This window comes from Gopherus evgoodei, chromosome 4 (genome assembly GCF_007399415.2).
Source record: "Gopherus evgoodei ecotype Sinaloan lineage chromosome 4, rGopEvg1_v1.p, whole genome shotgun sequence".
NCBI lineage: Eukaryota > Metazoa > Chordata > Testudines > Testudinidae > Gopherus > Gopherus evgoodei.
In genome coordinates this window covers 107,520,952-107,534,234 of record NC_044325.1, presented here as the reverse complement: position 1 = coordinate 107,534,234, position 13,283 = coordinate 107,520,952, and the positions used below count along the sequence as shown (strand labels likewise).

The following is a 13,283-nucleotide window of genomic DNA, read 5'->3' as shown; positions in this document are numbered from 1 at the left end:
ACTGCTCCCCTTGGAAGGCTGTTCCGTAATTTCACTCCCCTGATGATTATAAACCTTTCTCTGGTTTCAAGCCTACACTTGTTGATGACCAGTTTATTTCCATTTGTTTTTGTGTCAAAAGTGGCATTTAAATACTCTTTTCCCTCCCTGGTCATTATCCCTCTGATGTATTTATAGAGAGCCATCATATCTCCCCTCAGCGTTCTTTTGATTAGGCTAAGCAAGCCAAGCTCCTTGAGTTCCTTTCATAAGGTAGGCGTTCCATTCCTCCGATCATCCTAATAGCCCTTCTCTACACCTGTTTCAGTCTGAATTGATCTTTCCTAAACTTGGGAGTTTGGGGTTGCATATAGTATTCTGTGATGGGATGTTAGATGGAATGGGATCTGAGTTACTACAGAGAATTCTTTCCTGGGTGCTGGCTGGTGAGTCTTGCCTATATGCTCAGGGTTTAACTGATCGCCATATTTGGAGTCAGGAAGAAATTTTCCTCCAGGGCAAATTGGCAAAGGCCCTGGAGGTTTTTCGCCTTCCTCTGCAGCATGGGGCATGGGTCACTTGCTGGAGGATTCTCTGCAACTTGAGGTCTTCAAACCACAATTTGAGGACTTCAGTAACTCAGACATAGGTTAGGGATTTGTTATTGAAGTGGATGAGTGAGATCCTGTGGCTTGCATTGTGCAGGAGGTCAGACTAGTTGATCATAATGGTCCCTTCTGACTTTAAAGTCTATGAGTCTATTCCAGATGAGGTCTCACAGTGCCTTGTATGGTGACAATAATATTTCCCTATGTCTACTGGAAATACCTTGCCTGATGCATCCTAGGATTGCATTAGCCTTTTTCACAGCCTCATCACTTTGGCAGCTTATAGTCAACCTGTGATCAACCAATACACTCAGGTCTTCCTTTTCCTCTCACTTCCAATTGATTCATCACCAGCTTATAGCAAAAATTCTTGTTGACAGTCCCTAAATGCATGACCTTGCACTATTCTATTTCAGCCCATTTCTTTTACTTCAGTTTTCAAGGTCCTCCAGATCTTCTTGTATAATATTCCAGTCCGATCCTGTTTTCATATTAAAAACTTCCATCACCAATAACAAGTCTTGTCCTGAAACTTTTTATATAGTTTCCTGTAGATTGTTATAAAATGCTTCAATTTCCTCCTTGGGTGCTGCTAAGGTTGCTTCATATACTTGTACTATCATAACTGCAACAGATTTGATTTGTGTATCTCACCTTCAGAATACAAGATACTGAGTTAAATGAAATGAGAGCCTGGCTTGCCTTTAGTTTTAGCATCAACACAGCTCTGTCCTGGTGTCCATCGTCTTCTCTTCCTGATGTCAATATCCTATGTTCATCAAAGTAGACCATGCCAGACTAACCTATCTGGTCTATCTATCTTGGACAAGATAACTAAATTTTGTAGGCAAGGAAGAGTGGTAGATATAATACATCTGGATTTTAGTAAAACATTTGATATGGTCTCCCATGGAAAATTAGTAGTTAAACTGGAGAAGATGAGGATTAGTACAATAAATTGTAAGGTGTGTAAGGAACTGGCTACAGTGAAGACAGTGAGTTGTACTGAAAGAAGAACTATTGGGCTGGAGGAAGATTACTAGTGGAGTTCCTCAAGGATTGGTTTTTGGGACCAATCTTATTTAATATTTTCATTAATGATCTTGGCATACAAAGTACAAATGTGCTAATGAAATTTGCAGATGACACAAAATTGGGGGGCATTGTCAGTACAGAGGAAAATTGGAATATTATACAGGAAGAATTGGATTGAGGACTGTAGTAATAGAAATGGGATGAAATTTAATACTTTAGAATGCAAGGGATTAACAACAAGAATTTCTACTATAAGATGGGAGCACCTTAGTTGGAAATGGCAGACGATAAGAAAGACGTTGGTGTATAAGGCTATGTCTACACTGTCCACCTTACATTGGTGCAGTTGTGCCGCTGCAGCCACACCAATGTAAGGTGCTCTGTGTAGCTGCTTTTTATTTCTGGGAGAGAGCTCTCCCGGCAAAAAAATAAAACCACCTCCAATGAGAGGCGGTAGCTTCATCGCCAGGAGCCCAGCTCCTGACAACGAAGCATTGTCCACACCAACACTTTTCATCGTCAAAACTTTTGTTATTCGGAGGTGGAGTGTGTTTTTTCACACCCCCGAGTGACACAGGTTTTAACAACGAAAGTGCAAGTGTAGACATAGCCTTAGTCGATTGCAGGATAACTACAGGCCACTAATGTAATGTGGCTGAGCAAAAGGCAAGATGTGTCAGGCAAGGGATTTCCAATGGAGATAGGGAAGTATTAATGCCACTGTATAAAGCAGTAGTAAGACCTCATCTGGAATACTATGTATGATTCTGGACACCCATGTTGAAGAAAGATGGACTCAAACTCAAACAGGTGCAGAGAAGGGCTACTAGGACAATGGAGAGCCTGTGGAGACTAAAAAAACTTGGCGTGCTTAGCCTAGCAAAATGAAGGCTGAGAGGGGATGTAATAGCTCTATAGAAATACTTCTCGGGGGTAAACAAGAGCTATTTCAGCTAATGGACAATGTTGAGACAAGAACACATGGGTATAAATTGGGCTGGAATAAATTTAGACTGGAAATTATTAGGATTCTGTCCATCAGAGGAGTGAGATTCTGGAACAGATTTCCGATAGGAGTAGTGGGGGCAAACAACCTAATGAGTTTTAAGATGGAGTTTGGTAATTATACGATGGGATTGCCTGTGATTGCAAGGGACTGGACTCTGTGACCCAAGGGATTCCATTCAGTTGTATGTTCCTAGGTGTGTTTTGAGGGCCAGGGAATTAGCAGGGAGCTTACCTGCAAATATTGGCATCTCCAACTTGGGACATCTTAGGGCTTGTCTACATCAGAAAGTTGCAGCGCTGGTGAGGGAGTTACAGCGCTGCAACTTAGGAGGTGTACACATCTGCAGGGCACCACCAGCGCTGCAACTCCCTGTTTGCAGCGCTGGCCGTACTCCCGTTTTGTCTCGGGTGTAGAGGATCCAGCGCTGGTGATCCAGCGCTGGTAATCAAGTATAGACACTTACCAGCGCTTTTCTTGACCTCCGTGGAATAAGCAGGTATCCCAGCATACCTTAGGAAGCCTCTGGTAATCAAGCTGGTCTCCTTCCCCGGCTTGCTCTCGCGTTCCCCGAACCCCGAGCAAGCAGGTCTCCTTCCCTGAGGTTTGCTGGGTGGTTCCGGGAACGCGAGAGCAAACCGCGGCGAAGCTGGTCTCCTTTCCCAGTTTGCTCTCGCGTTCCCCGAACAAGCAGGTCTCCTTCCCTGCGGTTTGCAGAGTGGTTCGGGGAACGCGAGAGCAAACCGCGGCGAAGCTGGTCTCCTTTCCCGGTTTGCTCTCTCGTTCCCCGAACCCCCGAGCAAGCAGGTCTCCTTCCCTGAGGTTTGCTGGGTGGTTCCGGGAACGCGAGAGCAAACCGTGGCGAAGCTGGTCTCCTTTCCCGGTTTGCTCTCGCGTTCCCCGAACAAGCAGGTCTCCTTCCCTGCGGTTTGCAGAGTGGTTCCGGGAACGCGAGAGCAAACCGCGGCGAAGCTGGTCTCCTTTCCCGGTTTGCTCTCGCGTTCCCCGAACAAGCAGGTCTCCTTCCCTGCGGTTTGCAGAGTGGTTCGGGGAACGCGAGAGCAAACCGCGGCGAAGCTGGTCTCCTTTCCCGGTTTGCTCTCGCGTTCCCCGAACAAGCAGGTCTCCTTCCCTGCGGTTTGCAGAGTGGTTCGGGGAACGCGAGAGCAAACCGCGGCGAAGCTGGTCTCCTTTCCCGGTTTGCTCTCGCGTTCCCCGAACAAGCAGGTCTCCTTCTCTGCGGTTTGCAGAGTGGTTCGGGGAACGCGAGAGCAAACCGCGGCGAAGCTGGTCTCCTTCCCTGGTTTGCTCTCGCGTTCCCCGAACAAGCAGGTCTCCTTCCCTGCGGTTTGCAGAGTGGTTCGGGGAACGCGAGAGCAAACCGCGGCGAAGCTGGTCTCCTTTCCCGGTTTGCTCTCGCGTTCTCCGAACCCCCCTTGAAGCCGCCCAACAACGCTGCAGTGTGGCCACATCTAACACCACTTGCAGCACTGGTTGCTGTAAGTGTGGCCACTCTGCAGCGCTGGCCCTATACAGCTGTACTAATACAGCTGTAACAACCAGCGCTGCAAAATTTTAGATGTAGACATGGCCTTAGCCTCTACAGCTTAAGTCCCATTCTGATAAGGCTAGTAACCTCTGGCAACCACTGAAGTATTCATCAAAGGAAAAAACTGCCTCCATAGGAAAACTGCTAGCTCTGTTCCTCAGGCACTTTTGGTTACAAGTCTTTCCCAAGGATTGGATGGGAATGGAGATTTATTTAGACTTTAAGATAATCTATCCGATTCTGGGTTTTGTCATATTGGCAGGGCAGTGTAGGAAAGCTTAACTTACACTGTTACACCTGTGCACTTGCTCTGTTTGTGTGTGTGTGTGTATAAAAAAATATTCTGGCTGAGATTTTGACAAATGATTTTGGGTGCCCAATTTAAAAATGTTGAAGGGGCCTGACTTTCAGAAAGGGCTGATGTCCAAATCATGGGCCTTTATTTGTTTCAAATTGAAGCACGCAAAATCAAAAGTGATTCTGAAAATCATTTTCTCTCTGTATGGAGGAATTTAGGCTCCAGAGCAGTTCATCTACCATCTTGCATACTTTTATTTTATTTTTAAAAAGTGGTCCTTATGGAACATTATCAAATGTTAATAAAGGCATAGATTTCAAGTTGCTAGAGGGTACAGTTGATACTGAACACTAGCGTAAAATGTTCATTCATCAGAAGGTTAAGAACTGAAGGGTTCAGGCAGCCTGTTCAAGCGAAATCTTTATTTTAGAGTGGTGATTGATGCCATTTTGCCTGAGGGGAGGGACCTGGGCAAGCGGGAATGAACTCAGATGTGGGGTTTTTTGTGAGTTTTAGCTTCTCACTTAAGTGTTTATCCTGTAGTTTTATCACTCTAAATTATGCTTCTGTGGTGGAAAATTTAAGGAAATGATTTATTTATTCAAGCCAACTTTTCTTGCCTTGCACATAAAGTATATTTACATCTTTTTTGTAAACATTAATCTGTGACAGCTCATACTTTAAAATATATTCAACTATTTAACTTTCTAGACCTACTCTGTTTGCGTCAAGATTTAAGTAATGGAAAAAATCATAGAATTGTAGGACTGGAAGGGACCTTAAAAGGTCATCTAGTCCAGTCCCCTGCACTCAAGGCAGGACTATTATCTAGAAATAATATTGAAAATTCCTTATTCTGTATACTACTTCAGCACTGATGGAAGGTGCATTTTTTGAGTTGGTTCAAAGTTTTTCTGACTTGTTACCTTTTTATGTGTTCACTGTACATCCATCATTCAATATCCTGCAGTGTGATTCTTCTCAGGAAGTTGAAGTGGAACAAGTATGATTGTCTAGTTTGTGTCTTGATAATCTTTCAGTAAATGTTCCATCTGTCCTGTGAGTCTACTACTAGCAAATAACATTCTCCATTGTTTAAACGTCTGGCTCCTTGGCACTCTACTTTCTGATACATAGCCTGACTGAATATACTTTCCAGGTCCAAGAAAGCAAAGGTGAAGCAATTTATCTCCCTTCACTAGTGCTAGGAGGTTTAGGAGCCAGTAATGAAGTTATCTTTTCTTTCAAGACAATGCTGTGTTATATGGATTAATTAGATGCTATTTTTCGCCCTCATGATGGGTGAGTGTTGTGTTGTCAGGCTCTTTTGAATGGTCCTCAGGCTTAACTTTCTTAGTGACCCTTCTGGTTCACTAAGTGTACAGGAAAAATTGTGCATTTAGTTCCACTTCTTAACGTTTTTGTTCAGTGCTGGAGATGTTAAAGATACTACATCTGGGACATTGCCAGCTTTCTTACAAAGCTGTGAATTGTCCTGTCAGTTTCCCCAACCAAAAACAGACAGAAGAAGAGACAGGAAACAGGAGGAAAACAGATGGTCCTATTATGGTCTAGTGGTGGGTTAGGTTAGCAGTCTACAAAAGTTAAGTTTTCAGAACAAAGTTCAGCAAGGTTTCAGCATGCAACAGGCCATACTAGGGCGGGGGAGACAAGGAAGCAGATGACTGTAACAACTGTCCTGCTGTGAAGCTTGAAGCCACACATGTAAAGGAAACTTGAGTGACTGCTTCCAACTCCCCTCATCCCAGCTGTCATTTGTGACAAAATCTGGTCAGTCAGAGTAGATTGAATTAAATCTTCATAATACAAGTGAAATATTTAACAGTGGTGACATTTAAAGTATTATAAATAGTACCCATTCAAATGAATGGGGCAATTCACACCTCAGAGCTGTTTCAGATTCTCTGTAAACCCAGGCCCATTTACATGGTTTGGTTTTTCCTTGTTTTACATTCTGAAGGTTAAAAGCTAGAGACTATCTTTTTATTTTAAATTAAAGCTGGGACTCTAGAGAACAATTCAGACGTATGTCTGTGCTCCCCTCGACTCCCCCACACCTCCCCAAACTTGGGGAAACACACTGCATTACTTATGGCTCCACGTATAACGTATAGGTAGGGCATGTTGTGAACCAACAGCAGCAAGAGGTTTGAATGTTTGCTCTTACTTGAGAGAATTATTTAACCTACTTCCAGACTCCTAGGCATGCATGCAAACTTTGGAAAACTGGATATATTTTGACATCATATATGGGTATGGCTACACTTGAAATTTCAAAGCGCTGCTGCGGCAGCGCTTTGAAGTGTGAGTGTGGTCGGAGCGCCAGCGCTGGGAGAGAGCTCTCCCAGCACTGCACGTAAACCACATCCCTTCTGAGTGTAGCTTGCAGCGCTGGGAGCCACACTCCCAGCGCTGTGGCACTGATTACACTGAGGCTTTACAGCGCTGTATCTTGCAGCACTCAGGGGGGTGTTTTTTCACACCCCTGAGCGCAAAAGTTGCAGCGCTGTAAAGTGCCAGTGTAGCCATGCCCTATAGTCAGGGATAGGCACCATAGTGATAAGGAAGCCAATCTCTGTTTGAACGTATATGTAAAACTACTTAGTTGATCTCTTGTCTGGATGGTACTCTGTTCCCACCAGCATAGTCATGCAAAAAACTCTTATAATTCTGAACTGGCTGAATTAAGATGCTAACATTTGTGTTATGCCCAGTTTTTTCCAATAATCTTTCCAAGCCATGTAGCCTGTGTTCAAGTGTCACTAAAATGTTTGGTTCAAACTAGCTATAATAAATGAAACTGACAAATTTTGGAATTGAACTGATTTTTAAAATCTTTCCTTTTACTAAACATTAGGAGAAAACACAAATGCAAAAAGATTTATGGAGAATTGAAGATGTCACAGCTGGCCTAAGTGCAAATAAAACAAACTACAAAGTCATAGTAGATTCTATAAAAAATCCAGGTAAGAGAAACTGAATAAAGATGTTAAACTGTATCTAAATTCATCTGAATCTCTTAGGTCTGTGGAATTGGTCTCGAAGTCTTGAGGTCGTCATTTATTAGAGAATCTCCAGTACTTTCTCCTGCTGGTTGTGTTGAGAGTCTCCTTATCGCAGTAACCAGGGCCGGCTTTATGACCCACGGGGCCTGATTGGAATACTCATCAGTCTGGGGCTTCGGCGGCACTTTGGCAGCAGGGGGTCCGCTCTGGGACTTCCGTGGCACCAAAGGACCCCTCCCCCGCTTAAATGCCACTGAAGACTCCCAGAGTGGACCCCCCCACCGCCAAAATGCTGCTGAAGACCCCCAGAGCGGGGCCCCCTTAGGCGTGGGCACAGGGCCCAATTCTGGGGAATCGGGGGAATCGACATAAAGCCGGCCCTGCTAGTAACATCCTTTCTCACAGGTATTTTTGTACTTACTGATGGAACCAAGAAATGCCAAGGCATAAGAAAAGAAACAAGGGGATAAGTTAGCCAAACCTGAAAGATTGTTTTAATCCTTATAACTCTCACTCTTACAGTTGCTATCCTGCCCATCACCTGACAGCTCCTCCCACCTGCAGTCTGTCTGCCTTTTCCACTTGGTCCTGCCCCCTCCCCTGCCTGCAATTCACACTGTTTTCCATTGTGGGGAATGGTTGGTGGACAGAACAAACAGCCTTCTGTTGTAGGAAAAAGTGAAGTGAGAAGGTGTATATGGGCTGCATGCTAGTCCGCTTTGTTGGACTTCACAGAAAAGAGCCAGTAGGTTGGGGAAGTGAAAGTCAGTTGGATGCCTTATGTAGATTAAGTTTGTATCATATGCATAAGAGTATATTTATTAACATTATTTACCATTTACCTATAAACAGAGTGTGAATTTGTTTTGAGATCATATTAATTTATTTTTAAAATACAACTATAGACACCTATCTATGTCCAGGTGTCTGGATGTTTTATGGCATTGCCATAACATCATAGGTTTTTACATCTTAAAATTATAGTCAATAGTCAGAAAAATGAGGGAAGTTTAAGGTTTTTCAAAAGCCAGCGCATAAATACATACTGCTTATTATTTAGTGTGATGTTCTTGTGGGAAAAGTGTGTGCACATGATGTAGATATAACACCCATACAACTTTTAACTTATTTACCTGTTTCCACCATAGAAAGAAAAACAGTGCCTTCATTTTCTCAGCCTATCGTGCCTTCATTATCAACTTCTCTCACAATTATGGAGAGCAAACATTCTACTCAGCGAACTCCTCCATCCAGTCCTGTTAAGTCCTCTTTAGAGGTTAGACTGTTTCCACAGCCTTATTCTCAGCCTAGAACACAGTCTCAACCACAACAGCTGAAAAAAGTTGAGCATCCTCTTCAGGCACCAGTGAAACTAAAGTCAAAAATTGTAAGTATTACAACTATGAATTAAGTGTAAATCTATCTACTGCTTTCACCACCATTGTATCTGAGGAGCTAATGCTATATGTGAAAACATTTTATAAATAATCCCTTCCTTATCAATGTGAAGCCCAGGCCACATTACAGAATTTAGCCTGGTAAGGAGAAACGGGCTCAAGGTTCTAAAATTGTCCTGAATCTGTTCACAGTTTGGGATTTGACACTGAGCATATTGCACCTGGCTTTATGTTTTCATTAAACAAGGTTCACGTGTAGTTCTAATTGTGAAAATGGAAGGCATTCATCAGCAAATATTGCACAAAATAGAGGAATTTCCGAGTTGTGTAGAGTTCGATGTATTCAAGATAGCAGGATCTGATGAAATTCACACTAGGGCACTTAAGCAATGAGCTGAAGCAATCTCGGAACCATTAGCAATTATTTTGAGAATTCATGGAGGAAAGGTGAGGTCCCAGAGGAATGGGGAAGGGCTAACATAATATCTATTTTAAAAAAGGGGATCAAAGAGGACCAGTCAGCCTAACTTGGATATCTGGCAAGATACTAAAACTAATTATTAAACAATCAGTTTGTAAGCACCCAGAGGATAATTGGGTTATAAATAATAACCAACATGGATTTGTCAAGAATAAATCATCCCAAGGCAACCTAATTTCCTCTTTTGACAGGATTACTGGCCTAGTGGATTGTGGGAAGCTATAGATATAATATATCTTGATTTTAGTAAGGCTTTTTATACTGTCCTGGATGACATTCTCATAAGCAAACTAGGGAAACGTGATGTAGATGAAATTACTTTAAAGTGGGTGCACAACTGGTTGAAAGGCCATACTGAGGGAGTGGTTACCAATGGTTTACTGTCAAACTGGTGGAATGTATCTAGTGGGGTTCCACTGGATTCCTGGGTCCAGTACTATTCTGTGTTTTCATTAATGACTTGAATGATGAAGTGGAGAGTATGCTTATAAAATTTGCAGATGAGACCAAGCTGCAGGGAGTGGTTGCTCATGCTCTTGAGGACAGGATTAGAATTCAAAAGGACCTTTACAAATTGGAGAATTGGTCTGAAATCTACATACTAATCTAAATTCAGTAAAGACAAGTGCAAAATACTTCACTTAAGAGTGAAAAATTAAATGCACAATTACAGAATGGGGGATAACTGGCTAGGCACTAATACTGCTGAAAAGGATCAGGGGTTATAATGGATCATAAATTGAATATGAGTCAACAATGTGATGCACTTACAAAAAAGGCTAATATCATTTTGGGGTGTATTAACAGAAGTATCATATGCAAGATAAGGGAGGTAATTTTGCTACTCTACTCTGCACTGGTGAGGCCTCAGCTGAAGTACTGTGTTCTGGGCACCACACTTGAAGCAAGTTGTGAACCAATTGAAGAGAGCCACAAATATAATAAAAGGTTTAGAAACCTGACCTATGAGGAAAAGTTTAAAAAACTGGCCCCTTTTAGTCTTGAGAAAAAAGAAGATTGAGGGGGGACTTGATAAGTCTTCAAATATGTTAAGGGTTGTTATAAAGAGAATGGTGATCAGTTGTTCCCCAGGTCCATTGAAGGACGGACAAGCAGTAATGGGCTTAATTTACAGCAAGGGAGATTTAGGTTAGATATTAGGAAAAACTTTCTAACTCTAAGGATAGTTAAGCACTGAAGTCAGTTTCAAGGGAGGTTGTAGAATTCCCATAGTTGAAGGTTTTTAAGAACAGGCTAGACCAGTGGTTTTCAAAGCTTGGGTCACAACCCAGTACTGGATTGCGGAATGCAAGGCACTGGGTCGCCTTGCTCAGCACCCAGGGACCCTGGCGACCAGCCAGTAAAAACTAGTAGTAAAACTAGTAGTCCGTACCCAGAAGTGGCCAGCAGCAGATCCGACTCATAGCCACTGCGTGCTGCCCCCAGCCTGAGCACTGGCTCCACTAGCCAATGGGAGTTGGGAGGACAGAGCCTGTGAGCGAGAGCTGCGCCAAGCTGCTTGGGCACCTCCACCTAGGATTAGGACCTGTTCGCTGCTTCCAGGGCGCAGCGTGGTCTGCGGTGCTGGGACAGGACGGCCTGCCTCCCCTCCCCAGCTGTGCCACTGACCAGGAGCCCCAGCCCTGAGGCCCCCCAAAACCCAGAGCCCTTCCTGCACCCTAACTCCCTCATCCCTGGCCCCATCCCAGAGCCTCCACCTCAAGCCCAGAGCCCTCACTCCCTCCTACACCCCAGCCCCAGTCCTGAGCCCCCCGCAAAGCTAGAGCCCCCTCCTGCACCCAGAGCTTGCACCCCCATCCCAAAGCCCTGACCTGCTTCTGCACCCCAACTCCTGCCCCAGCCCAGAGCCCTCTCCCATACCCTGAGCCCCTCATTCCCGGCTCCACCTCCCCGCCCTCACCCCCACACTCCAACCCTCTGTCCCACACCTGAGCTCCCTCCCACACCTCATACCCCTTATCCCCAGCTCCATCGGGTCACGGGCATCAAAAATTTTCTTCAACTGGGTCCCCAGCAAAAAAGTTTGAAAACCACTGGGCTAGACAAACACCTATAAGGGATGGTCTAAGTTTACTTGGTCCTGCCTCATTGCAGGGGGCTGGACTAGATGACCTCTTAAGGTCCCTTCCAGCCCTGTACTTCTGTGAGTCTGTAAAGGAACTGAGCGATAGTGCTTGAAGAAGAAGTTGAGTAGATAACATGTAACATCATATACATTAGTTGGTGGGATGAGGGGACATACTTCACCGTTTTATTATACAGAGCCTTCTTCAGTAGTTAAAATAACCTTTTAACGCTCCAAAAATATAGGAGAAGGTATGTTTTAAACTTCATAGCATATTGTTTGCTGAGTTGCAATTTATTTACCTTTTACCAGGAAGATGAAGCACCACCCAGACCTCCTCTCCCTCAGGTCTACAGTCCTGATGATCACCCACCAGCTGTTCCACCTCTTCCAAGGGAAGCCAGTGTCATCAGGCACACATCAGTGCGAGGCCTGAAACGTCAGTCAGATGAAAGAAAACGAGATCGAGAACTGGGACAATATGTCAATGGAGATTATAGGGTGAGCAATCACTTAGCCACAGCCTTTAAAATTTATGGACCTTTTTAATTTTTTGTTCTGATACATTTTATAATATGCAGAATGCTTATGAAATGACAGATACATAGAAACCTGGAAACCCAAAGACTCTAAGAAAACTATTTTAATTTGTCTGAATCTGTGGTCTCACTTGATCAAATGAATATTTTTCTATGTAGGGAGAACTTCGTTCATATATGAGTGAACCTGAATTAGCTACAATAAGTGGTGACCTCAGCCAAACTTCACTTGGTTTCATAGGTTCTGACAGTGGATACCAAACATTACCTACCAGAGGTAAGCCAGAGAATTGATAAAAGGCCATTTTTTAAAAATACTTGGTGTCTGACATATTACGTATGGTGTGTATGTATTTGTTATAGATTAGGGGTGCTGTTTGAGTCATTATCTTAAAGTTAGCTAAACAATGATATCAAGCAATGTTTTGATAATTTTGCCATAGAAATAATCAGCCTCTACTTAAGACATTTTCACATTTTTTGTTAGAAAGTGGGAATGTACCATAACAGGAAAAAATAGTTTATCAGAATGGCTTTTAAATTATTGCCTGACCCAAAATATTTCTTATGTTCATAATGGCTTAAATTGTAGAGTTTTTTTAAGTGAATCTATTCCGCCAGATTAGCAGCCCTAGAGAATGATACAGCATAAGCAGAGTTAGTACAATTTTCCCTGTGCCATCTCCAATATGTACCTCAGTCCTGTAACCACCTTAGAGGAAAGAGGGGGAGTAATTTAGTTTTTATCCCCCATTCAGTCCTGGACCCTCTACTTTGATTGTAAGTACCATTTTGGGTCAAGTTTGCTGGCAGTTTGATTACATTAACACTTGTTACAGGACTGAGGCCTCAAACTTCTCATTTTACATCAGCTTCCAAACTGTGTTCAGATGGTACTGAATTATGGTCGTTATGAACCACAGAATGAATTTGACCAGAGACCTAGATGTGAAAGTCCTGTATCTCATTACTGCCCTACTGAAAATTTCGAGAAGTGAACTGTAACAAAAATATATAATAGAAAATGTAAAATGGTTTTTTGAACCACCCACCCGTTATCTGTCTCCTGAGCATTGTTTTGCTTCTTTATAAAGGATTATCTGGATCAACTTCCAGACTGCACCAGACATCCACCAGTTCATCGTATGCAACATTTCAAAGAGATAGCTCCAAGGTAACTTTAAATAAATATTTTGGTGACAGGTGTGTGGATCTCTGTAAACAATATGTTGAGTGCAGATGTATTTTGCATAACAGGAGCTGATTCTGGTAGCACCCA

At 43.2% G+C, this 13,283-nt stretch overlaps 1 protein-coding gene across 3 annotated transcripts in view; it reads left to right on the top strand.

Annotated features, from left to right (window-relative positions):
* PLEKHA7 (pleckstrin homology domain containing A7) overlaps window positions 1-13,283 on the top strand; it is a 289,322-nt gene that overhangs the window by 257,790 nt on the left and 18,249 nt on the right. For all 3 annotated transcript variants that reach the window (XM_030560483.1, XM_030560481.1, XM_030560480.1), the window contains 5 exons: window positions 7,354-7,462; window positions 8,650-8,888; window positions 11,778-11,966; window positions 12,164-12,281; window positions 13,099-13,178. In XM_030560483.1, the coding sequence (XP_030416343.1) occupies window positions 7,354-7,462; window positions 8,650-8,888; window positions 11,778-11,966; window positions 12,164-12,281; window positions 13,099-13,178 (735 nt within the window). The remainder of the gene's footprint in view (window positions 1-7,353; window positions 7,463-8,649; window positions 8,889-11,777; window positions 11,967-12,163; window positions 12,282-13,098; window positions 13,179-13,283) is intronic.